Source organism: Mastacembelus armatus, chromosome 10, assembly GCF_900324485.2.
Source record: "Mastacembelus armatus chromosome 10, fMasArm1.2, whole genome shotgun sequence".
Taxonomy (NCBI): domain Eukaryota; kingdom Metazoa; phylum Chordata; class Actinopteri; order Synbranchiformes; family Mastacembelidae; genus Mastacembelus; species Mastacembelus armatus.
The window spans coordinates 14,752,232-14,773,592 of NC_046642.1; the positions used below are offsets into that span (position 1 = coordinate 14,752,232).

Genomic DNA, 21,361 nt, shown 5'->3' on the forward strand with positions numbered 1-21,361 from the left:
ATGTTGTTAGGTTTTAGACCATGAGTTGAACAAAACAAGAAAATGAAGATCATCTTCATCATCATCATCATCATCTTGAGATCCTGGAAAGTGTAGGGGATGTATTTCCAACATGTTAAAGCCTAAAGATAATGAAAAATGTAATGAAAATAATTGTGGGAATTTAGGTAACGTTGGCAATGATACTCTATTTTGTTTTTTTCTGTTTAGGTTTATTAGATTGGTAAGATGGAATAAATGAGTGTCAGCAGATCAAATCATGTTAAGACAATTATATGGCAATAATGATATGCTCTCATACTTTGCATGTATCTGTCGTCGGTAGTAGCGAATGGGGCTTTTATGTTGAAGTAGCAAGAGGAAGCACACGGCTTACAGTGACAGGCTGAAGATCTTCATCATTATAACCAGGTATGGTGCGGTAATATAGGCGATAATATGAATTAATAGATTTACCTTCACATTTCCAGGCCTTAGCCCACTGCTGCAATGATTATTTCTGTCCTGTGGGTGGTGCGTGATATTCGAGTTTGGCGTCTCCGCAGTTGGATGCGATTGGTCGGTGGCACAGACAGAAAATTCCTGAACGCTCTCACGCACCAGCCGGCGTACCTACCGCATGCTGCTGCTATTCGGCTTCATGGAACAAGAACAAGGGTGGATCACCGTTGCTGAATAAAGCCCACTGTAGCTGCTGCTGCTGCTGCTGCCACTATCAGCACCGAGCTGTATTTTAGTTCTTCCTTGTAATCTCTGCACTGTTCAGGTAGCTGGTGAAGATGTCAGTTCTCGGGTTTGACGTCGGGTTCATGAACTGCTATGTAGCGGTAGCCAGAGCCGGAGGGATTGAAACTGTCGCTAATGAATATAGCGATCGATGTACACCGTAAGTACGATTAGCCGGATGGTCGTGGGTGATCTGACTTGATAGCATATACAGAAAGTGAATGGATCCGCTTATGTCCATCCTATTATTGAGCAGAGCTAGCGTTACTAGCTCCCTGGCTACTTAGCATGCTAACGGATTTGACAACAGGAAGCAGCATGTGAGTGGTGAAGCTAATGCTAACGCTAATGAAATCTTTGTGAGGATAAAGAAATCCTAGTCTCACTTCACATGAAATCCTGCTTGAGGTGTCTTACTACTAATATACCACGGAGATAATTTAAATACACTAAGATCTGAACAGTCAGGTGATTGAAAGGTTTTTTTTTTACTGCAGGCATGAATGAGCGCATGATGGGAGGAGGCCGGATTCTGGCTGTCAAAACGACTTGAGCAATCCATTGTACTTCATTTTCAGACTCACAGTCCATAGAGGAAACCGATAAATTGAATATAGAATATATTCTTACAGACACGGACAATTATTACGTGAAATCGTCATCATCACCATCATTTTCCATTTTTATTGCTGGTTCCATCAAACGGTATCCAAAGCTGCTGCATCGTAAAAACGTTGTTGCAGAAGAGAGAACTGAATTGTGTTGTCTGTTTTTAGAGCATGTGTTTCTTTTGGACCCCGGAATCGATCGATCGGTGCAGCTGCAAAAAGCCAGGTACGTTTTTGTGGGAAACTTTAGGACAATCGCTTACCTTACAAAAGCGGGACAGGTGCGCAGCGATTGAGCATGAACAATATTAGGCATAGGTCCAGCACACATCAAATTCAGAATCAACACAGAACAATCTTTCAAGTCACTAATTCATATTTTTTCCCTTCTCTCTTTGTGACACAGGTCGTCACAAACTGCAAAAACACAGTCCAAGGGTTCAAGAGGTTTCATGGCAGGGCCTTTTCGGACCCTTATGTCCAGCGCCTCAAGAACAGCTTGGTCTATGACATTGCACAGATGCCTACAGGAACAGCAGGCATTAAGGTAAGAAGACAATGGGAAAAAAAAAAAAAAATTCACACTCAAATGGATGTGCTAGAATGTTTAGTAATCTGTGCACTGCACTAACTACAGAACAGATGCACCGGGGAGAAAACAAACTTACCCTCAGAAAACTAAATTTCCAACACCTGTTTCAACATGAGAGATCTGCAGCGAACAATGCCGTGGTCTAAACACTGACTGGTTTTGACTTCACAGTGACTCACCAGGGTGGTGGTTATAAAAACAGACCACACCTGGCATGCTATGGAAACAGTACACCTGAAAATAATAATAAATGAAGAAAATAAACAGCAGCCATACAAATAATATTATGGAGCATGATACAGTCCTGTAAATACATACAGTACCAGGTTGTGGTTATTAAAATTGTTCATACTTTATATTTTATAATTCATACCTTAATACCTATTTATAAGATACGCTAAAAAAGCAAAGTGTAAATGGTTAATATTGCACTCTGGTATATTGTGTAGTTTTTACAGGATTTTTACAGTCTATAGGTGATGAGGTCAGCTGGGGGTGTACTAGGACTGCTGCTGGTTGTACGGTCTGATAGCAGCAGGGAGGAAGGACCTGCGATAGCGGGCTGTCGCTGACAGGGCTGCCCAGTGATGCCCAGTTTTGTTTGGAGGACTGACCTTGCACCTGTAATGCAGCACACATGCGTTTTATAAATGTGTCTATTGTCTGTCTTTGTCATCACAAGCTGAGCTGAAATATAAAGATTGAAGTACAGCATTGATTACAGTGGAAATAGAAGGATAGCACTGAGAGACATTAACGTGTTCAGAGACTGAGGTAGTTAGGTTTTATCAGCACATTATCTTTCAGTCACTTGTGGTGCTAAAAAACTGTTTTTTGTCAGTACAGTACAAATCCTCTAGAGAACTGTGATAATCCTCTCTGTCAATTTGACTATTACCAAAGGTCATGTACATGGAGGAGGAGAAGGTGTTCAGCATTGAACAGGTCACCGCCATGCTGCTGACCAAGCTGAAGGAGACGGCAGAGAATGCACTGAAGAAGCCTGTGGCCGACTGTGTTATATCTGTAAGCATTAGATACTACTGTACAATCTCTGAATAAGTTGTTGTATATTACTTCTATGGGAGCTAAATATGTGCTCCTTTTGCCAGCCTGTGAAGCTTAAATTCTTCACCCACACACCTGTGTTGTTATTAGATCCCCATAATGTTCAGTGACATCATGTCATTGTAGCTCTGGACCTGAGGTCTGATCACACAGATTCATTGAAAACTGCTGTTTTCAAATGAATCTGTTTCAAATGCACATTTGTTGAACCCAGGTTCCCTGCTACTACACTGATGCTGAGAGGAGATCAGTAGTAGATGCTGCTCAGATTGCTGGACTCAACTGCCTGAGGCTCATGAATGAGACAACTGCAGGTTTGTACTAGTGTTTTTCTTGTTTTTTTGTTTTTTATGGCAGGGCTTGGGCAAAGATGTACATGTTAGTGTTTTTTTTAGTCATAAAACACAATGTAACATCAATAACAGTAGTTGTTAACTTTTTTTTTTTTTTTTTTACTTAAACTATTTTCCTTACAGTTGCATTGGCATATGGAATCTATAAACAGGATCTTCCAGCTCCTGAGGAGAAAGCCAGGAATGTGGTGTTTGTGGACCTGGGCCATTCTGGGTACCAGACATCAGTGTGTGCCTTTAATAAGGGCAAACTCAAGGTTTGTGTGAATGCACATACTGTACATTCTTTATCTTAGCTCAGAGAAGCTTTGCTTACACCTCTCTCCTTTTTGTCTCTTAGGTCCTTGCTACAGCTTGTGACCCAGAGTTGGGAGGAAAGGACTTGGATGAGGCACTGGTCAAGCATTTCTGTGAGGAATTTGGGAAGAAATACAAGCTTGATGTCAAGTCAAAGCCTAGGGCTCTGGTCAGGCTCTACCAGGAGTGTGAAAAACTGAAAAAACTCATGAGTGCTAACTCCTCAGACCTGCCGCTTAACATTGAGTGCTTCATGAATGACATTGATGTCTCTGGAAAACTGAACAGGTAGGTCTGCAGAACTCATCAGTTGCTTTTAACTTTAAAGAGTTTATATCTACTGTGTCTTACTTTGAAATTCCCTCATTAGGCTTAACTAATTTATGCCTTTCTTCTTGCACAAGGTCTCAGTTTGAAGAGATGTGTGCTGAGGTTTTGACCCGAGTAGAACCTCCACTGCAGAGTCTGCTGGAACATACCAGTGAGCATTAATTTGCCAAAGAGAATATTAAATTTATATACTTTTATATCCCAGTGCCTCAATTCAGAAACATGTTATTTGCACACTTGCATTGCGTACTCTAATAAAACTTTCTTTTTGTTCCATAAGAACTGAAAAAGGAAGACATCTATGCAGTTGAGATAGTGGGCGGGGCTTCCAGGATCCCAGCTGTCAAAGAGAGGATCAGCAAGTTCTTTGGGAAGGAGTTAAGTACCACGCTGAATGCTGATGAGGCTGTGGCCAGAGGATGTGCCCTGCAGGTATATCACAATCTTGATTTTAAAGCTGGTCTCTGCTCCCAGTGCTCACCAGAAAATGATACTTATCAGTGTCTCACAAAACCTCTAAATTAGTCCTGATTTAGCACCTGTCAAAGTTGATCAGTGTGAAAATATATATCTGTATACTTTTTATATTTTTGATTATGAATGCAGCACTCTTTGAAACACCTGTGTCTCTGCAGTGTGCAATGCTGTCACCTGCCTGCAAAGTGCGTGAATTCTCCATCACAGATGTTGTTCCCTATCCCATTTCCTTGAAGTGGCATTCTGCTGCAGAGGAAGGCATCACGTAAACAACTTTTTTTTTTTTTTTTTTGAATGTTGTTTTCTATGGTTTCTGATTTTAGTTAATGAATCTATAAAGTATACAATATTGATCTGTTGCAGTGATTGTGAGGTTTTTCCTAAGAACCATGCAGCACCTTTCTCCAAAGTGTTGACCTTCTACCGGAAAGAGCCTTTCTCTTTGGAGGCTTACTACAATTGCCCTAATGAGCTGCCCTACCCTGACCCCACTATTGGTAAGCAACTAAAGCACCTTATGCACAAAAATAGTACAAAAACATGCTTGGCATAAACTAATATGTTTTTTTTTTGTTTTTTTTGTTTTTTTTGAATTCCATACAGGTCAGTTTCTGATCCAGAAGGTTGTTCCACAAGCATCTGGGGAAAGCTCCAAGGTAAAAGTCAAGGTGCGGGTGAACATTCATGGTATCTTTAGTGTGTCCAGCGCCTCCCTGGTTGAAGTGCAGAAGTCTGATGAGACAGAACCCATGGAAACTGAACAGGGCAATGACAAAGATGGAGAGGTACTAAAGCCAAATGATGTTTTTTTGTTTTGTTTTGTTTTTTTTCCCCATCGTAAGGCACCCTTTTTCACAGAGCATCAGATTAACATATGTGCTTGTGTTGTGAGAGAAAGAAACGTCTGTTTTTCTTACTCCTCTTCAGAGTAAGATGCAGACTGATCAGGAAGAGCTGCAGGGACATGGAGACGCTCAGAAAGAAACAGAAGAGAAGACGGCTCGTGAGAGTGAAGAGATGGAGGTAATTTGCTCAGTGTTTGTGTAAAACAAACACAGACTTACCAGTTTCAGATTGTCTTACAAGAAAAACTGTATAGTAGGTCACAGCAAAGTCTTTTGAGAAGCCAGAAATGTTAATTTTGTAATCTTTGTGTATATAATTATGTCCTTAAAAATGAAGAACTGAATCATCGCCTCTGACAGTGCAAACAAAAACTAAACTTAGTATGTTTCACAAAAATCAGCTTTAATGCACTAGGTAACATTAGATTGTGTAGATGTTCTGAGAATATTCATTTTAAGTGATAGTGTGGCATTAAAACCTTATTCTTTTATGTTTCAGACCACGTCAGAGGAGAGCAAAAACGAGAAGAAATCTGACCAGCCCCCACAAGCCAAAAAGCCCAAAGTCAAAACAAAAGTGCTGGAGCTTCCAATTGAGAACAGCCCACAGTGGCAGCTAGCAGATGACATGCTCAATCTTTTTGTAGAAAATGAGGTAACTGAACTTTCAGCCATCACAAACACACATTACTGAATCCCTCCCATCATGGTGCCATCTTTAATTACTTGATCTATTTTCAAGTGTTTGGGAGTTACAGTTGCTGTTTGGCTTCCCCTCAGGGTAAGATGATCATGCAGGACAAACTGGAGAAGGAGAGGAATGATGCAAAGAATAATGTAGAGGAGTATGTGTATGACATGAGGGACAAGCTACATGGGATACTTGAGAAGTTTGTCAGTGAAACTGTGAGTAAATCACTAGTGACCGAAAAAATCACAGCCAGACTGTGTGTGTGTGTATATATGTGTGTGTGTATATATATATATATATATATATATATATATATATAATTATACAGCTGATTTGCAAGTCCTTTACATATTGTGAAATTATTTTTATACTTTTAGGACCGTGACGCTTTGTCATTAAAGCTGGAGGATACTGAAAATTGGCTGTATGAAGATGGGGAGGACCAACCCAAACAGGTGTACATTGACAAACTGGCAGAGATAAAGGTAATTATTGTGGTTAATTATTTTTACTCCACCATTAAGTGGCTTATAATTTGGTTTCTTTAGTTGACAAGTACTCTATGCTGTGTTTGTGGCAGAAACTGGGCCAACCAATCCAGGAGAGGTATATAGAAGCTGAAGAGAGACCTAAAGCTTTTGAGGAGTTGGGGAAACAAATTCAGCAGTATATGAAATTTGTTGAAGCATTCAAAATGAAGGTAGAGGAGAATTTTGCCGTTTTATTATTTCTTTCTCCATAACTGACTTTTATTTATTGTGTGTGCAGTGAGTGGCTTTAGAATACTATTAATCTAAAGACTTCCTGATGATCTTTACTCCACATTAACACGGAAGGCTTCTTTACAAATGATTTCTTTAAGGAGGAGCAGTATGACCATTTAGAAGAGGCAGATGTCACGAAAGTGGACAAACTGATCAGCGATGCAATGATCTGGATGAACAGTGCCATGAACCAGCAGAGCAAACAGAGCTTGGCAGTGGATCCCTCTGTCAAAGTCAAAGACATCAAAGCCAAAACAAGGGTAAGGGGTCTATGCATGAAATAATCATAGTATCTAATGTAAGAAAATACCTAGAATGCAGCAAATTTAAAAATATACTATACGAGTATAAATAAATAATAATTTGAGTACAAAACTATGTTAAGATGCTTAGGATGACTACATTTGTCGAGTAAATACATTGTATTGCCATTGTTTAATTGGTATCGTGTATCACAGTTGATGGGAAATTAAGGGCCAGTAACACCAGGTAAGTGAAGAAATAAACCTAGAAATTCACAGTGCAAGATTTCTGGGTGTTGAAATAGTTAAAATTCCTGTGTTGCCGTTTGCAGATGCCAGCAATGAAGTTGCTGTACGCTGTTAGTCATTTCACATATTCTCATTAACATTTCTTATGTTAAACAAGCGTTACTCATGCAGAATTGAATCAGCTCTTAGTGCACCTCTTTTTAAAGAAATCTTACCACCTTTTTTATCACATAAGTTAGTGCTCCACCATGAGACACTGAGGTCAGCTATGTACATGGATGCTTACTGGGCCAAGTTCAGTTGGTGGATCTTCCACACAACTTTGTTTCTCTGATTGAAACTGTTATTTTATATAGTATTCTTTGTGTAATTTTCCAGGAGCTGTTCTCAGCTTGTAACCCCATTGTGACCAAACCCAAACCCAAGGTAGAGCTTCCTAAGGAGGACACCCCTGCAGAGCAAAACGGCCCCGTTAACGAACAGGAGAAACCGCAGGAAGAAGCTGCAGACAAGGGAACAGCCGAGAACACAGGCAACCCCACCTCAGAAAATACAGAAAACAAACCTGACATGGACCTTGATTAAAGCAGCGTAATGCCTCCTTAAGCGAAGCTGAACGGCTTCGGATTGAAATGCAGCATAGGTGTGTATATCAGAGCGGGTGAGGTGTTTCAGGAACTGCCCTCCACAGTCAAACGCAGGCAGGGTGATTAGCACACTGAACCCAGCTCCTGGTGGTATCTCTCTGACGACATAGCATGCGCTCTCTCTCTCTTTCTGGATGACATAAAACAAAAAGCCAGCTGCAATAAACCTGTTTCACAGTGAGCGCTGTACACATGATGGTATTTATTTCTGTTGTGTGCTCTGTAAGTGTTCTGGTCTGTGTCACAATATGGTTTTAATAAAGTTACTGAAAATCACTTGTTATACCATCTGTATTACTAGCAAGCATGATTCAGCTACCACTGAGGGAACAGGTCTGACATATTTGGGAGTTTTGACAGGAATGAAATGTACACTATTAAACACATACTGTGTGTGTTGGATTTAAATTAATAACTAATTATTGTATAGACTCGTCTTCTACTGTCATCTTGTACTGTTCTAGGGAAAACATTACAATGGGTCTAATAATAAACACCCCATATACAACTTAGAATGAGCCATTAAATGAGAACATGACTGAACTCATTTATAATGTATTACATGAATATGTAGATATATTTATGTTAAAAAATCTAACTTATAAAGTGATAATTTATGAACCAAGGATGATTAAAAACAAAGTTGTTAGCGTACTCTTGTGTTGCCAGGCAACCACCGTTATCGTACTGCAGGAAACTAACTAGCTAGCTAGCTAATAATTTTCGGTGAAATACTCATTAAAATATGCCTAGCCTGTTCTGTTGCTATATATATATGCAAATAGACTTTGGGCTGCGACGTTTTAAAAAGCTGTAAACCAGTGTGTGTTGCACTTCTAGGTGGCGGCCCAGCGTTAAACAGCTCCCTGTGTTCAGTTCGACGTCACCTCCGTGGGGAAGCGCCGTTCTGATCCACCAGGAGTCACATGATCCGTCCAGCTCGTGTCTGCTCAGAGTGGAAGCCAAAGACAGTCCGAGGTATGACTGGATGCAGTTACCATTTTAGATTCGTGTTTTAATAGGATACTACACTCAAAGTTGCAATCACTGTGCGCGCTTGTGTCAAGACTGTGAGTCTTTCGCTCTGCTTGTTTTAGCAGTTCTTGCATTCACAGCGATCTCTTTTCACTGCTGATGTAGTTTTCTTGATGAGTCTAAAGTCTGTTTTAGGTGTGTTTTGTCCTGAACTACTTCGAGACTTTGCTCGAAGTAACCCGTTGCTCTTTGCTTGTTTTTCTTCTCCAGGACGATGAAGCTGATCATCCTCAATGACTACGATCAGGCCAGCGAGTGGGCTGCAAAGTACATCAAAAACAAGATTTTACTCTTCAAACCTGGCCCGGACAGATATTTCACCTTGGGTCTACCCACAGGTAAGTAGGAGCAGGGAAACCCCGTGCAGATGTGTTTCTTTTTTTCCACAATAAAGTCCTGGATATACAGTATAATCTGTAAAACTGACTTCAACCCCCACAAATAGCCGTAGGCCCTTTGTTTATATAATTAATTTCTGGAGAAATGCTTAAGATATTCTTAATTATGAAGATCAGCTTGTAGGCTATGAAAAGTATCATCACTATTCCTACAGGAAGTTAAAATAAAAAAAAAAGTGGTGCCATTTATATTTGCTCTCTATGCAGATCAGGAGTTTAAAAAAAATGAACATGTTCTATGCATGACCTTTATTTTTTAAAGAAATTGAACAGTTATCTATAAAGTCCCTCCAGTGGCCCTGCATTATCTCATTCCCATGCACATGATCTGCTGCTCTGCTATAGATCCAGTGAAGACCAGCTGCTGCTCACCTCTTAAAGTATATATAGTAAAGTATAGTTACCTTTATTCAGCCTTTAGCTTTGTTGATTTTATCTTGTTCCCATGCTTTATAAGTCACGGCCACTGAATTTTTTTTTCCTGTGTCCCCTTTTTGCTAAAATCGTATTTTTGTACAGTACCTTCATCTGAAACATATTGTGGAAGTATAGTAGCATTGTTTCCCAAAACAGAAAAGCTTAAGTACTAGATACAGATCATAATAACAGTGGCCCTGAGATGGACTGGTGACCTGTCCAGGGTGTACCCCTGCCTTTCACCCAAAGAGAGCTGGGATAGGCTCCAGCAGATCCCTGTGACCCTAAATAGGAATAAGCAGGTATAGATGAAGGATGGACAGATGAATGAATGAATGAATAACAGTACTAAATGCACTTTGCTAGTTGTCTTTCTCTAGCTTTCATGGCTATTTGCAACTGTGAGCATTTTTGCTTGCTTGTTTCAGGAAGTACGCCTTTGGGTTGTTACAAGAAGCTGATCGAGTACCACAAGAATGGCCAAATCTCCTTCCAGTATGTAAAGACTTTCAACATGGATGAATATGTAGGTAAGTCTTTAGCGTTTGTTACAGCCATGTAAAATGGTGGGTTATGTATTGGGGAATTCTTGAAAGATGTGGTCTTGCATAAAAAAAACTGTTTTATGTAGGACTTCCTAGAGATCACCCTGAGAGCTACCACTCCTTCATGTGGAACAACTTCTTCAAGCACATAGACATAAAAGCAGAGAACACCCATATCCTTGATGGCAATGCAACCGACTTGCAGGCAGAGTGTGAAACCTTTGAGGAGAAGATAAAAGCTGCAGGGGGAATTGAGCTTTTTGTTGGAGGTCAGGAGTTCAGTGTTAAAAATAAATATATTACACCCATATGTATAATAACAATTCATTTCAGGACTGGGGGGACAGTTGAATGTTCAGTAAAATTCATAGTAGTCTTAACTGTCTTATGTCAGGTATTGGACCTGATGGCCACATTGCCTTTAATGAGCCTGGTTCCAGCTTGGTTTCCAGGACAAGGGTGAAGACCTTGGCAAAGGACACTATCATGGCTAATGCCCGATTCTTCGATGGGGAACTCTCAAAGGTGCCTACTATGGCTCTGACTGTGGGAGTGGGCACTGTCATGGATGCAAAAGAGGTTAGGAGCTTACATGAATGTCAACTGTGTGTCCTGATTTTTTGTTTTGCTTCTATAGAGTTATGTTTCTGAAAATGATCACATATATTTTGATCATTTTCTGTCAGAACTGGGAGTTGAGTCTACCTAAAGTTGCACAACAGTGCATTGCTTAATGATCTTATTATCTTGAATTCAGTTTCATGTTGTTCTTGCACAGTCACATTTTCAGTTTCTTCTCAGGTCATGATACTCATCACTGGAGCACACAAGGCATTTGCTTTATACAAAGCAATAGAAGAAGGTGTGAATCACATGTGGACAGTGTCTGCATTCCAGCAGCACCCACAGACTGTTTTTGTATGTGATGAAGATGCCACCCTAGAACTGCGGGTCAAAACTGTAAAGTACTTCAAAGGTGAGACTGAATCATAAAACTTAAATACATAATGTTTTTTATTCCTATTTATATTTATTATATTCCTGTCATGGTAAATTATCAGCCAGGTTGCATTAATAGTTGCAAAACAGGTATGAGTCATAGCAAACATGCTTACTCTTGGTGTCTTTTTAGGGATGATGCATGTTCATAACAAGCTGGTGGAGCCGCCACCCTCAGAGCTCAAGAAGAACTAATCTAAGGAGAATTCTTTCAGAATCTGTGGATTCATGAAGCATTTCCCCAAAATTAACATTCCAGTGATTCCTCTATGTTCTGGTGGAGATACATTTGTGCATATCAAGCAGGGCTTGGAGTTGATGTCAACTAATCTCCATAGAAATAATCAGGTGCTGTTATAGTGCAGGCTTTACATTTTCAAGTGATTGTTCATACAGCTTTGCTATTCATTTGTTCTTTGTAATAAAGTCTGTTTAATTTTTATGTCACGTGGTCTGTCACATGAGAACACAGAACAACTTGTGTTGCTTGAAAGTGCTACTTGTGAGGTTCTATTTCCAGACTTTTTTTTTCTTCAAGTACTGTATGTCCTAAGGAAAATGGACCTTGTTGCCAATGGTGGAATGACTAACTATATTTACTCAAGTTACCATACTTAAGTGCAAGATAAAATACTTAACTACATCATTTTGTGCTATTGTACACTTTTTTTTTTAGGAACATAGCCAAATATTTTTTTCTCAACCACATTTGCAGATAAGAATTTTCAAATTCAGATTCATTTCCAAAAAAAATAAAACCCTGCATTTAAAACAGAGCCCGTGGTAATACAATAGCATGATATGAAAAAAATAAAATAGTAGTGAAAGGAGTCATTCTGCGTGGGAGTTTTTCACATAGTACATTTTACCAGCAACTGGGTAGTTTAGTTTCCGACAGCACGTGAAGGCACCATCTCAGCCAGTCAGCAGAGAAAGCAGAGAAGGAAGGAGATGGCCGACTAGGAGGCAAACCTACCTCTGCTACTTCGTCGGCCACATTCTTTTTAAATAACACATCTTGACGGCTGAAGTGGGAAGAGGACGTTTTAAATACTTTGCTCCCCTTCCAACCATGGCGGAACAAAACAGCAATGTGAGATATCAAGAGGTGGGTAACGCTTCGCGGGCACGCTCCGACAGCTAGCTAACGTTAGCCTGTGACTGAGGAAAATGAGCTGAGCCGACATTTGTTTACGGGCGGGATTGATTGGGCGATATATACCTTAAATGTATCTTAAACCAAATCTTTCTCACTGAAATAAAGTATTACATATGTGTTCTTTCATTCTCAACACATGACACCAAGCCTATGTGACCCGTTGTCATTTAGCAGCTAATATTATGTGGTTACTCGCAATGCTAGCTAAACGTTTTCGGAGTAGTGTTTGGTGTCAGGGTTTATCCAAACATTACACCAGGTGCTCCAGGATCAGTGACTGTTCAACCCTCACACACACACACACCTAACAGGCTGAAAATACTAATATGGACGTGCAGCCTGCTCGTTTATTGACATGCCGTGACAATGCTTTTAGACATCTGTGTCTTAATCGCCTGCGTTATAGTCTAATTGATGCTATGTAGTTTTACTGGTGTATCAAAGGTTTTTGTGCTACCACTGACTGAGCTAGTGCACTTGATCTCTCCTATGTTGAAAAGCAATGGTTGTAAACATGTACATGGACACTTGTTGCGCGGTGTACTACATAAATGTGACAGTCTCAACTGTTTTAGCATTATTTTCCAAAGCACATCCTTTGCATTTGCTTTCTGCTCGATCATTGTCAGAGTGGATGTGGGATGTGCAAATCAAGACATACTTTGAGGTTAACAGTATGGGTAAAATATTCTTGTAAGGCAACATTGCAATTTGTATTTCATATAGTACACTAGTAGTAGAGCTTGTGTGTTTTTTGGCAGAATAAAATATCTGACAGGTCAAGAAACAAAATCTTCATGAAGCGAGCATGCCCAGTGACTTGCAACACTGTCTGCACCACATTACAAATAGTTGACATTTAACTCTTAACATATTCCATTCCAGTCTAAATTCAGTCTACTTACTTTTCATTCATCATAGTCAACAATTGATTTTCTAAAAATATCTTACTTAAGTTTGACCCAGGTCATCTTGTCATTTCTGCAGCTGGTTAATGAGGAGGACCCAGCCCAGCCATCCCAGGAGGGTCCTGCCCAGGATGCACCCCCACCCTACAGCAGCATTGCTGCAGCCAATGCAGGTTAGGAGGCTTAGATAACTCTGAGTCACTGGTGGAAGAAACATCCAAGTGCTACAATTAGGACCTAATCAGTGCCATGTAATCATGATAATTCTCTGGTCACAGTGAAAGCTTTAACAACCTAGAAGTATAGGCAGTACAGTGTAGCTAAGAAACAAAAGCAAAAGTACAGTTTGTTCCACTGTGTTAAAGTATTTCTGAGATGTTGATGGTCACATCTGTACTGATCATAGTTTTAAGATATTTGGAGTATTTTGATATTCTGCCTGGTCAAAACATCTACCATATAAAAAAAATCTCTGTCTTAAAAAGGACGAACTGTTCTTTAAAATAATAAACAGAATAAAAACACTGAACTCTAACAGTATTTGAGTAAATGTATGTAGTTATGCTCTAATTTGACTGACACCAAGTCTTTCCCTTAGTATGAATGTATGTTGTGTAAAGTCTTGTGGAAGTATTAGACAATTTTAATCACAGTCTTAAGAGAACAAAGGTCAACATGTTGCATAAGTGGGTGCAGCCTTTTAGTTCTTCCTGTCTGAGACCATTGATCTGGTTTAATGCTGTTTGTGTTTGAACAACACTAAGGAGGATTCTGGATAGCTGCCAAATGACCCAGATAAAAGTTTTGGCTTTTAGGGACAGAATATAAACTGTAATGGACACATATATACCACTAGTCTTCATGTTCGAACTCATCCCAGCTCTGGCTGTACAGATTTCTGGTGTTGCTCTCCGTTCTCAAGGAAATGAAAGTGGATTTTTGCCTGTCAGCTGTAAAACCTCAATGTCAGCTGGTGAACCAGTTAACCCTGAATAACTTTAAGTTCGGCTGTTACCATTGGTTTCTTTTAGATACAGTTTTAGTTCCACAGTAAAATGGTTTAGGAGTTTATTAATATATTAAGAGGGGGTTGTAGATTTAATAGACATTTGCTACGTTCACAGCTTTCTTTGAATATAAGGAAGATGGAAGATTTCCCAACCCTCCATCTTACAGTGTTGCCACCACACTGCCCTCCTATGACGAAGCTGAGAGGAGCAAAGCAGAAGCAGCCATCCCTCTGGTTGCTGGAAGAATCACGGTACCTGTGTCATTCTCAGACATTATTGTTTGAGATAAACATGACATTGAGTGATGTGTCTACATTATTTAACTGTTGCTGTTGATGCAGGAGGATGACTTTGTAGCCAGAGATGACTTCGAAGATGCTGACCAGCTGCGAATAGGAAATGATGGCATCTTCATGCTCACATTCTTCAGTAAGAACTCATTTAGGATTTCAAGATTAGTTGTGTAGAACTGGCTGGGAACTAGATGGTTACTGATTATTCGTATTCACTGTGACCCTCAGTAATTAATGGGAACAATAAGGGTGACAGGTTATCTGCAACCTCTGGACGCTGAAATGACCATTGGACACTCAGACCTCAGGCTGTTCGGGTCAGCAGTAGCTGTTGGATCGTAGAATTGTAATTATTTAAAAACTAGACCCTACGTCAAACCTTTCTAATAATGAGAACAAAATAGACCATAGCACTTGGTCAAAAACCTTAAAACGAATGGGTTTTTAGAGTATTTAAGATTATTTTGACATTAACCTTTGAAAAAAACATTTGAAAATGCATGGCCTAAGACATGGCCTTATTTTATACCAAGTGGTACACTTTTAATTCATTACTGTTTTTCCAACATTAGTGGCATTCCTCTTCAACTGGATCGGCTTCTTCTTGTCATTCTGTCTGACCACATCAGCTGCTGGTCGATATGGGGCCATCTCTGGCTTTGGCCTGTCCCTTATCAAATGGGTTCTCATTGTCAGGGTGAGAGTCACTTACTGAATATGCACCACAACCATGTTGTGAACGTCTAAAATGGATGATTTGAAAACGTGTGCTTTTCTCTTTTTCAGTTTTCTACCTACTTCCCTGGTTACTTTGACGGGCAGTACTGGTTGTGGTGGGTGTTCCTGGCCCTGGGTATGTTACAAACATTATTTTGTAAATGAGTGGTAATTCTCATAGTTTCCCCCAGATTCCATCTTGGTTGTTTTCTTATGTGATTTGAACTTCTTGCATTATATGGTTTTTTTGTTTTTGTTTTTTTTGTTTTTTTTTCCTTCGGACTTCAGGCTTCATGCTGTTCATCAGAGGCTTTGTTAACTACTCAAGAGTGCGTAAACTTGCTGATCCCGCCTATGCCACACTTCCACGAACAAGGGTACTCTTCATCTATTAGAGGTAAGGTGTATTATTCTGGTCCCACTCTTCACGTAAGCCAGGTTTTTCACCGGAAATACTCTAGTTACAGTGAGTGAATGAGATTGTCACGGTGAAGTCCATACCTCACAAGAAAAATAAATCATACATTACTCACTCACCCAAAGGTCGATTGCCACTTTTCTTTACTAAATAAATCTGTCGCCATCACTCAAGACATTCAATTTTTTTAATTCGATTTTTACATCTTCCCATGACCTAAATTCAGGGTGTTGGATGTTAGAAGAACTGGACATGACCCGTACAAGCACCAACTCTTGTGAGCAGTTTCAAATTAAACTGAAGACACTTAATCAGATATCCACCAGAGCAGTTACAGATGAAGACAACTCCTAATGAAAATGTCAGGAATTACATCACTTGTATTATTTTGTTTTGGAAGTTTCTAAATGGAAAATGGTTAATATGGTAATAGTCCCGTAATGTACTCATTAGTGACAAATGTTAAGTGCTATTTACATCTGTCTGTAATGTATAAGTAATGCCTTATATCATTTGATGGTAGCATACAAGCATGCATCTGCCCTTAAGATCAATAAATAGGGAATATCTCATGTTGGTGAAACTTGAAGCCAACAGGTAATACTGTAGATTTGCCATAGCATGCTGCACACTTTGTAATCTGCACTAATCTGACATCATGGTTTTATTGTGACTATTATAGGCTGTTTTTTTTTTAGGTACCACATACAGTCACAAAGCAAGCTTTTATTAGGCTGTAAATGCTAATATGCACATTACCATATATTTGACTCACCTGTTGGCTTTAAGTAGTGTTCTCCTTTTTTAAGCCAGGAGGGAGCAGTGTTGTCTACTGCTTTTAAGTAATTACAAACTATCCATTCAGGGCATTGTCATAATTAAACATACATGCTTGTTATTAAAATGTAGTGTCAAAGTTGCATCCACATTTCAGAAGTTATGATTCTGCTTTTTATTTTTATTTTTTGACTGTTAAATCAGGTAAAACTATCCACCCTGGAAGTAAAGTTTCAGTTTCAGATGTGATCTTAACCTGATGCTGCAGCTAAAAATCAGAAGGCCACAAGTGTAGAGTGACAAACCCTCCCAGCAACACCGACTTTTTGGACAGTGACAGCTACCTGGATGATTTCCATGGGGTATAAGCACATTTTCTGGTTCACGTCTTCAAAAAGCTCATTTAGACATAATGTGGCCTTTCATTGACTCAGTGGAGTCAGAGTCATGTCTACTGTTAGTGGAAAAGCTTTGGCTGTCTGGGTGTTTACTGTTAATGAGCTCACTCAGACATTTGGATTAAATTATCTAAGAGCATAAGAAAATAACTCAATGTCCATTTCCAGGGGTTTTTTTTTTTTTTGTTCTTTTTCTTTTTTGCCTTAAGATTTAATTGACAGAAGCGAATGGGGAAATCTGTTTTTGGTTCTTGTATCAAAACTTTATCAAACAATGCAGGTGCACTTTTAGAAACATAACCAGTAAAACCCAGAGTGTGTTACCATCATGGTTTGAAGACCCAGATATATAACACAAGGAATGAATGATGCATTTTGTTTCTGTATATTAATCTGGAGGAAACATGTCAGAATAAAGCCATTTTTCCTTGTCTATAGAAAGAGTTGATGTGGATTTTAGTCTGGTCCAGCAAACTGAACTGTTTGCCTTATCAGTTAACTTCATACTCCTGCCATGGTTTTGTTACAGACCCATTGTGCTCATTTCTGTGTGATGTATAGCTGCACCCTTGGGGTTTTGATTGTTATGAAACTGTACAGAAATGATTTAGTGTTAAATAAATGTCACCTTTAATGCGTCACATCCGAGTTGTCCAGATTTATGATTGCTCTTCATTGGTCAGATATGCTACAAAGATATGACACATCACAGACAGTGGTCAGTTTCCACAAAATCACAATGTGGGGAGAAGGGTTAGTAAAATGATCAAGTTAATATTGTTAGACTATAGCAACATGGAACAAGGCTTCAACTGTGCAAGAGAGCAGCTCCGAGTGGCAGCAAAGTAGAACTGCTTCAAATATGAAACAACATCCACGAGTCTGAGAAAGCTGTGGCTCTTGACCTTTTCTGGCTGGTGTTGCATATCCAAAGCTACAAACAGCAAAAAAGCATTTTCAAGCTGTTAATTGATGTGGGTTTCTCTTCTAATCTGCTAAGACATTCTCAAGAGCATGGATTACAGAATAGTGGAACCAGAAAGGAGCAGCAGCACGTGATCTCCAACAAGTCAGCAAAATTATAAATAGGTGAGCTATATCTGTCATTCAGCGTCTAAAAGTGCATCGCTTTATAAGAAAATGGGCCAGTTTGAACATTTTTTTCCACATCACAATGATCCTTCAAGCCAATTCCTTTGTTTATGAAGGTCCACAGAGAAAATGATGTTCTCCTGCCCTTGGTTAAACCCCGTTGCATATTCACTGAGATATTGTATCATTTTATGACAATACAATTATTTCATATTGAGTTTTTGAATTCTAAACAAATACATATATGTATTTATGACATTGTCCTTCCCACTACTTCAGATTAAATTGGTGAAATAACCAGACCGAGCATCAGTTTGACTCAGCTGCTGTGTGTCAAAAAGCTGTTTTCTTGTTTGCTGTAAGAAGCAGTGTCATTATATATATACATATATATGTTAAATGACAGCTGCTTCTTTCCCTAATCAATTGCATAAGATTTAAAAAAAAAAAAAAGAAAAGACTCCAGCTCTGTCTTGGTTTTATCTTTGTCTGACTTCATCAACCATTTTCACACCACTTCCTCATGTTTTGTGACTGGTCCACATATTGATTTTAACTAGTCAGATGTGTGTATTTACAAAACCAAAGCCATCCTTGAGCAGCTTCCAGCTCATCTCAGTTGAGGTTTCACTGTCTACATCTTCACTCCCCAGAGTCGTCCAGCTGGCGCGGCAGAAAGAAGATGGCCTTCTGTCCGATGTGAGTTCTTGGACCCAGTTTAGGTTTTCCGTTCTTTTTCAGAGCTACGTACCAGTTTCTCTCCTGATACTTCTGAGGCTGATATGTGTTGTAGTGGTTCTCCTCCAGTTTCTCCAGGAAATAACATTCATCAGTGACTGTGGGCTGAGAGAGAAATTAAAGTATAATGGTAAGTTATTATTTACAACAGATATCATGCAACATTTATCTGCATATGCCTGCACCATCAAGTCTGATCTACTCTCCACTTCGATGGCATAAATCCTCAGGGATAGATACTCACTGATGCGTATAAACGCCCTTCATCGCTCATAGCCAGATACCGCTCGGCTGCTGTTCCTTGGATGACCACTACACCTCTGTCCACGGCTTTGAGCTTTAATACAACTGAAAGGAGAAAACATTTGAAATCAAGTGAGAAGGAAGCACAAGGCAACAACTTAATCTTCTGAATGCGCCTTCCCAAACATGGAACACTTTCTTTCCTGGCAAGTGAAATATGCCAAGGACAAAGCCTGAAACTTTTAGCCACAGCTGAAAAGACTGCTACTTTTAAAATCTTTGCTCCTTGGTTGGCTAAATCTCATGAATTTATTTTCACATGAGTGTCACAGCCAAATGAACTTTAATATCCTTGTTCTGTTCTGAAGTCATCGGGTCAAAGCCGGTGGCTTCGGCACTGGAAATGGATGTTAGGAGTATTAAACATGAAGCCACCTTCTTAAGCTATTAGACTGTTAAGAGTGAACAGTGACAGCACTTGTTCAATAGAAGGAATAATGGATGAGCCAGAGTTAGCCTCACAGGCTCAATTCCATCTACTGTTCCTCACCAGACATTTAGTGACATAAATCATAAGATTCATATAGTCAGTTCAGACAGCATGTCATGTCATATTAAAGGATTTGTTCTATTTATTGAAATGTGCCAGTGAAACAGAAACCCCACTCAACTGCATTTTCATTTATAAGTCATCACACTTTTGGTGGCAGAATTAAAATGGTCAGTCCCCTCATAAAGGTGGGCCCCCCCCCTGACTGTCTGATGCCTTTGTTGGTGAGGTTTATGGTTAGAGTTAGCCAATCAGGAAAAGTAGGGGCAGGTCATAGCAGGTAGGGAGCCGCCTTGATGAGAGCACTGAGTTTGCAAATCCGTCTGAATTTCGACACCTAAAGGGCATGGTGGGCAGTACAGCAGTGTAGTGGTTAGCACTGTTTCTTCACAGCAAGAAGGTTCTGGGCTTGAATCCCATTCAAACATGGGGCCTTTCTTTTATTTGTGTAGCACCCAGGTATTTTACATAGAGTCCAAAGACATGCAGGTTTGGGTTAGGTTAACTAAAATGCCCTTAGCTGTGAATGTGAGAGTCTATGCGTCAGCCCTGTGATAAACTGGGGATCTGTCAGCTGGGTGACCCCGCCTCTTGCTCAGTGTCAGCTGGGATTGGCTCCAGACCCTGTGACCCTGGATGTACCAGGATAAGTGTTAGAGAGCAAAAATGGATGGAAGAAGGTGATGACAATTTGATGACAATGCAAATGACTGCGTCTCTGTTTTTACAGGCACATTTGAATAAATAGACCAAAATTACATGGCAATATGAACTGCAATTAATGTAGCTTTCCTTTTTTTAATCAGAATTATTCAAATTCAATGAGTATTGAATTGCCGCTCTCCATAATGAATTGATTACAATTCGAATAACCCTTTTCACCCTTTTTTTTGTTACATTTCATTTTAAAATGGATAAAACCTCCATATTTGTCCATTAATCCACTACCAGTAATTATCCACATTACCCAATATGACAAAGTGAAACATGCTTCTAAAAATTGCTGCAAACTCATTAAAAGTAAACTGAAATCTCCCAATTACAAAATGTTCAGACTGTTAATTCAGCACTTTGACTTTCACTTTGTATTTTATCATACAGACCCATACTTCTCTGTCCTAATACCAGTAAAGACTAGTCCTCCAGAAAATAAATATTCTTCAAGAATAGCCTGTAACTCTGCAGCAAACAGGATCACCTGTATCCTTACTAATAACTAGTGTGTATTAATGAGACCCAGACTCTCACAGGTATCATTATAACCACTTTGTGTTATAAAGCTACAATGAACTTCTGCCACTGCCCTGGCTTTCCCTCCTGGGGAGGGGAGCACCCCTTGGACGCATGGGTCTTTGAAGCGGGCACTCCTGCTTCCTAAAGGAAGTAAACACATCCCACTGTAGGCCTGACCTGGATGTAAAGTGCTCTGCAGACTTACTGTGAACGTCCCCGTCGTCCCTCTGGCCTTGCACCGTCCCATCGGGGAGGATCTGGAGGTGAAATCCGCCATTCATGCAGTACAACCGAGTGAACCGCCCGTAATCCCGCAGCAGCAGGCCGCTGTCCTCGGCTCGGTCCTCCACTACAAACATCTCTCCATCCGTCATTGTGCGCAGGGGGAGAAACCGCTCAGTGAGTGCGGTGGGGGCTCTGCAGTGGCTTTTCCTTGATGAAACAACCAGCGGGCTGCAGCGGTCAGGTGTTTGCATGCTCGGGAAGGAGCGCGGAGATCACACGGGCAGCTGGTTGCGCGCCCCCGATTCTTAGCCTCAACC

The 21,361-nt window shown here is 40.0% G+C and overlaps 4 protein-coding genes across 5 annotated transcripts; 3 read left to right on the forward strand and 1 right to left on the reverse strand.

The window, feature by feature from the left end:
* The first annotated feature begins 544 nt into the window (after positions 1 to 544).
* On the forward strand, positions 545 to 8,165 carry hspa4b (heat shock protein 4b). The gene is made up of 19 exons (XM_026330716.2): positions 545 to 886; positions 1,503 to 1,560; positions 1,741 to 1,881; positions 2,830 to 2,952; positions 3,209 to 3,308; positions 3,471 to 3,604; positions 3,688 to 3,932; positions 4,049 to 4,125; positions 4,255 to 4,406; positions 4,610 to 4,716; positions 4,815 to 4,948; positions 5,055 to 5,236; positions 5,379 to 5,474; positions 5,796 to 5,951; positions 6,077 to 6,202; positions 6,365 to 6,472; positions 6,568 to 6,687; positions 6,850 to 7,011; positions 7,621 to 8,165. The coding sequence occupies exons 1-19, from the start codon at positions 780 to 782 to the stop codon at positions 7,825 to 7,827; spliced, it is 2,535 nt and encodes an 844-aa protein (XP_026186501.1). The 5' UTR covers positions 545 to 779; the 3' UTR covers positions 7,828 to 8,165.
* Positions 8,166 to 8,711: 546 nt separating this feature from the next.
* On the forward strand, positions 8,712 to 11,725 carry gnpda1 (glucosamine-6-phosphate deaminase 1). 2 transcript variants are annotated; one of them, XM_026329588.1, is made up of 7 exons: positions 8,712 to 8,867; positions 9,135 to 9,262; positions 10,168 to 10,269; positions 10,371 to 10,553; positions 10,679 to 10,863; positions 11,086 to 11,260; positions 11,417 to 11,725. In XM_026329588.1, the coding sequence occupies exons 2-7, from the start codon at positions 9,139 to 9,141 to the stop codon at positions 11,476 to 11,478; spliced, it is 831 nt and encodes a 276-aa protein (XP_026185373.1). In that variant the 5' UTR covers positions 8,712 to 8,867; positions 9,135 to 9,138; the 3' UTR covers positions 11,479 to 11,725. The 2 variants fall into 2 exon arrangements, with proteins under 2 accessions (XP_026185373.1, XP_026185372.1); XM_026329587.1 differs by having other exon boundaries at positions 8,823 to 8,959.
* Positions 11,726 to 12,186: 461 nt separating this feature from the next.
* ndfip1 (Nedd4 family interacting protein 1) lies at positions 12,187 to 17,604 on the forward strand. Its single transcript, XM_026330748.1, has 8 exons — positions 12,187 to 12,391; positions 13,430 to 13,523; positions 14,475 to 14,611; positions 14,702 to 14,789; positions 15,226 to 15,350; positions 15,440 to 15,506; positions 15,659 to 15,767; positions 16,015 to 17,604. The coding sequence occupies exons 1-7, from the start codon at positions 12,356 to 12,358 to the stop codon at positions 15,763 to 15,765; spliced, it is 654 nt and encodes a 217-aa protein (XP_026186533.1). The 5' UTR covers positions 12,187 to 12,355; the 3' UTR covers positions 15,766 to 15,767; positions 16,015 to 17,604.
* On the reverse strand, positions 17,174 to 21,329 carry fgf1a (fibroblast growth factor 1a). Its single transcript, XM_026330750.2, has 3 exons — positions 21,025 to 21,329; positions 19,038 to 19,141; positions 17,174 to 18,898 (listed from the first exon to the last, which is right to left on the reverse strand). The coding sequence occupies exons 1-3, from the start codon at positions 21,293 to 21,295 to the stop codon at positions 18,698 to 18,700; spliced, it is 576 nt and encodes a 191-aa protein (XP_026186535.1). The 5' UTR covers positions 21,296 to 21,329; the 3' UTR covers positions 17,174 to 18,697.
* Positions 21,330 to 21,361: the final 32 nt, after the last annotated feature.

Bases quoted from the DNA above. Each gene is read 5' to 3' on its own strand.
- hspa4b (XM_026330716.2), top strand. From the start codon at position 780: ATGTCAGTTCTCGGGTTTGACGTCGGGTTCATGAACTGCTATGTAGCG. The intron at 3,309-3,470 runs GTTTGTACTAGT...TTTTCCTTACAG, and splicing joins CATGAATGAGACAACTGCAG to TTGCATTGGCATATGGAATC. The intron at 5,237-5,378 runs GTACTAAAGCCA...ACTCCTCTTCAG, and splicing joins GCAATGACAAAGATGGAGAG to AGTAAGATGCAGACTGATCA.
- gnpda1 (XM_026329588.1), top strand. From the start codon at position 9,139: ATGAAGCTGATCATCCTCAATGACTACGATCAGGCCAGCGAGTGGGCT. The intron at 10,864-11,085 runs GTTAGGAGCTTA...GTTTCTTCTCAG, and splicing joins CTGTCATGGATGCAAAAGAG to GTCATGATACTCATCACTGG. The intron at 11,261-11,416 runs GTGAGACTGAAT...GTGTCTTTTTAG, and splicing joins AACTGTAAAGTACTTCAAAG to GGATGATGCATGTTCATAAC.
- fgf1a (XM_026330750.2), bottom strand. From the start codon at position 21,295: ATGCAAACACCTGACCGCTGCAGCCCGCTGGTTGTTTCATCAAGGAAA. The intron at 19,142-21,024 runs GTAAGTCTGCAG...TTCTCCTTTCAG, and splicing joins GGACGACGGGGACGTTCACA to TTGTATTAAAGCTCAAAGCC. The intron at 18,899-19,037 runs GTGAGTATCTAT...TTTCTCTCTCAG, and splicing joins AAGGGCGTTTATACGCATCA to CCCACAGTCACTGATGAATG.
- ndfip1 (XM_026330748.1), top strand. From the start codon at position 12,356: ATGGCGGAACAAAACAGCAATGTGAGATATCAAGAG. The intron at 14,790-15,225 runs GTAAGAACTCAT...TTCCAACATTAG, and splicing joins CTTCATGCTCACATTCTTCA to TGGCATTCCTCTTCAACTGG. The intron at 15,507-15,658 runs GTATGTTACAAA...TTCGGACTTCAG, and splicing joins GTGGGTGTTCCTGGCCCTGG to GCTTCATGCTGTTCATCAGA.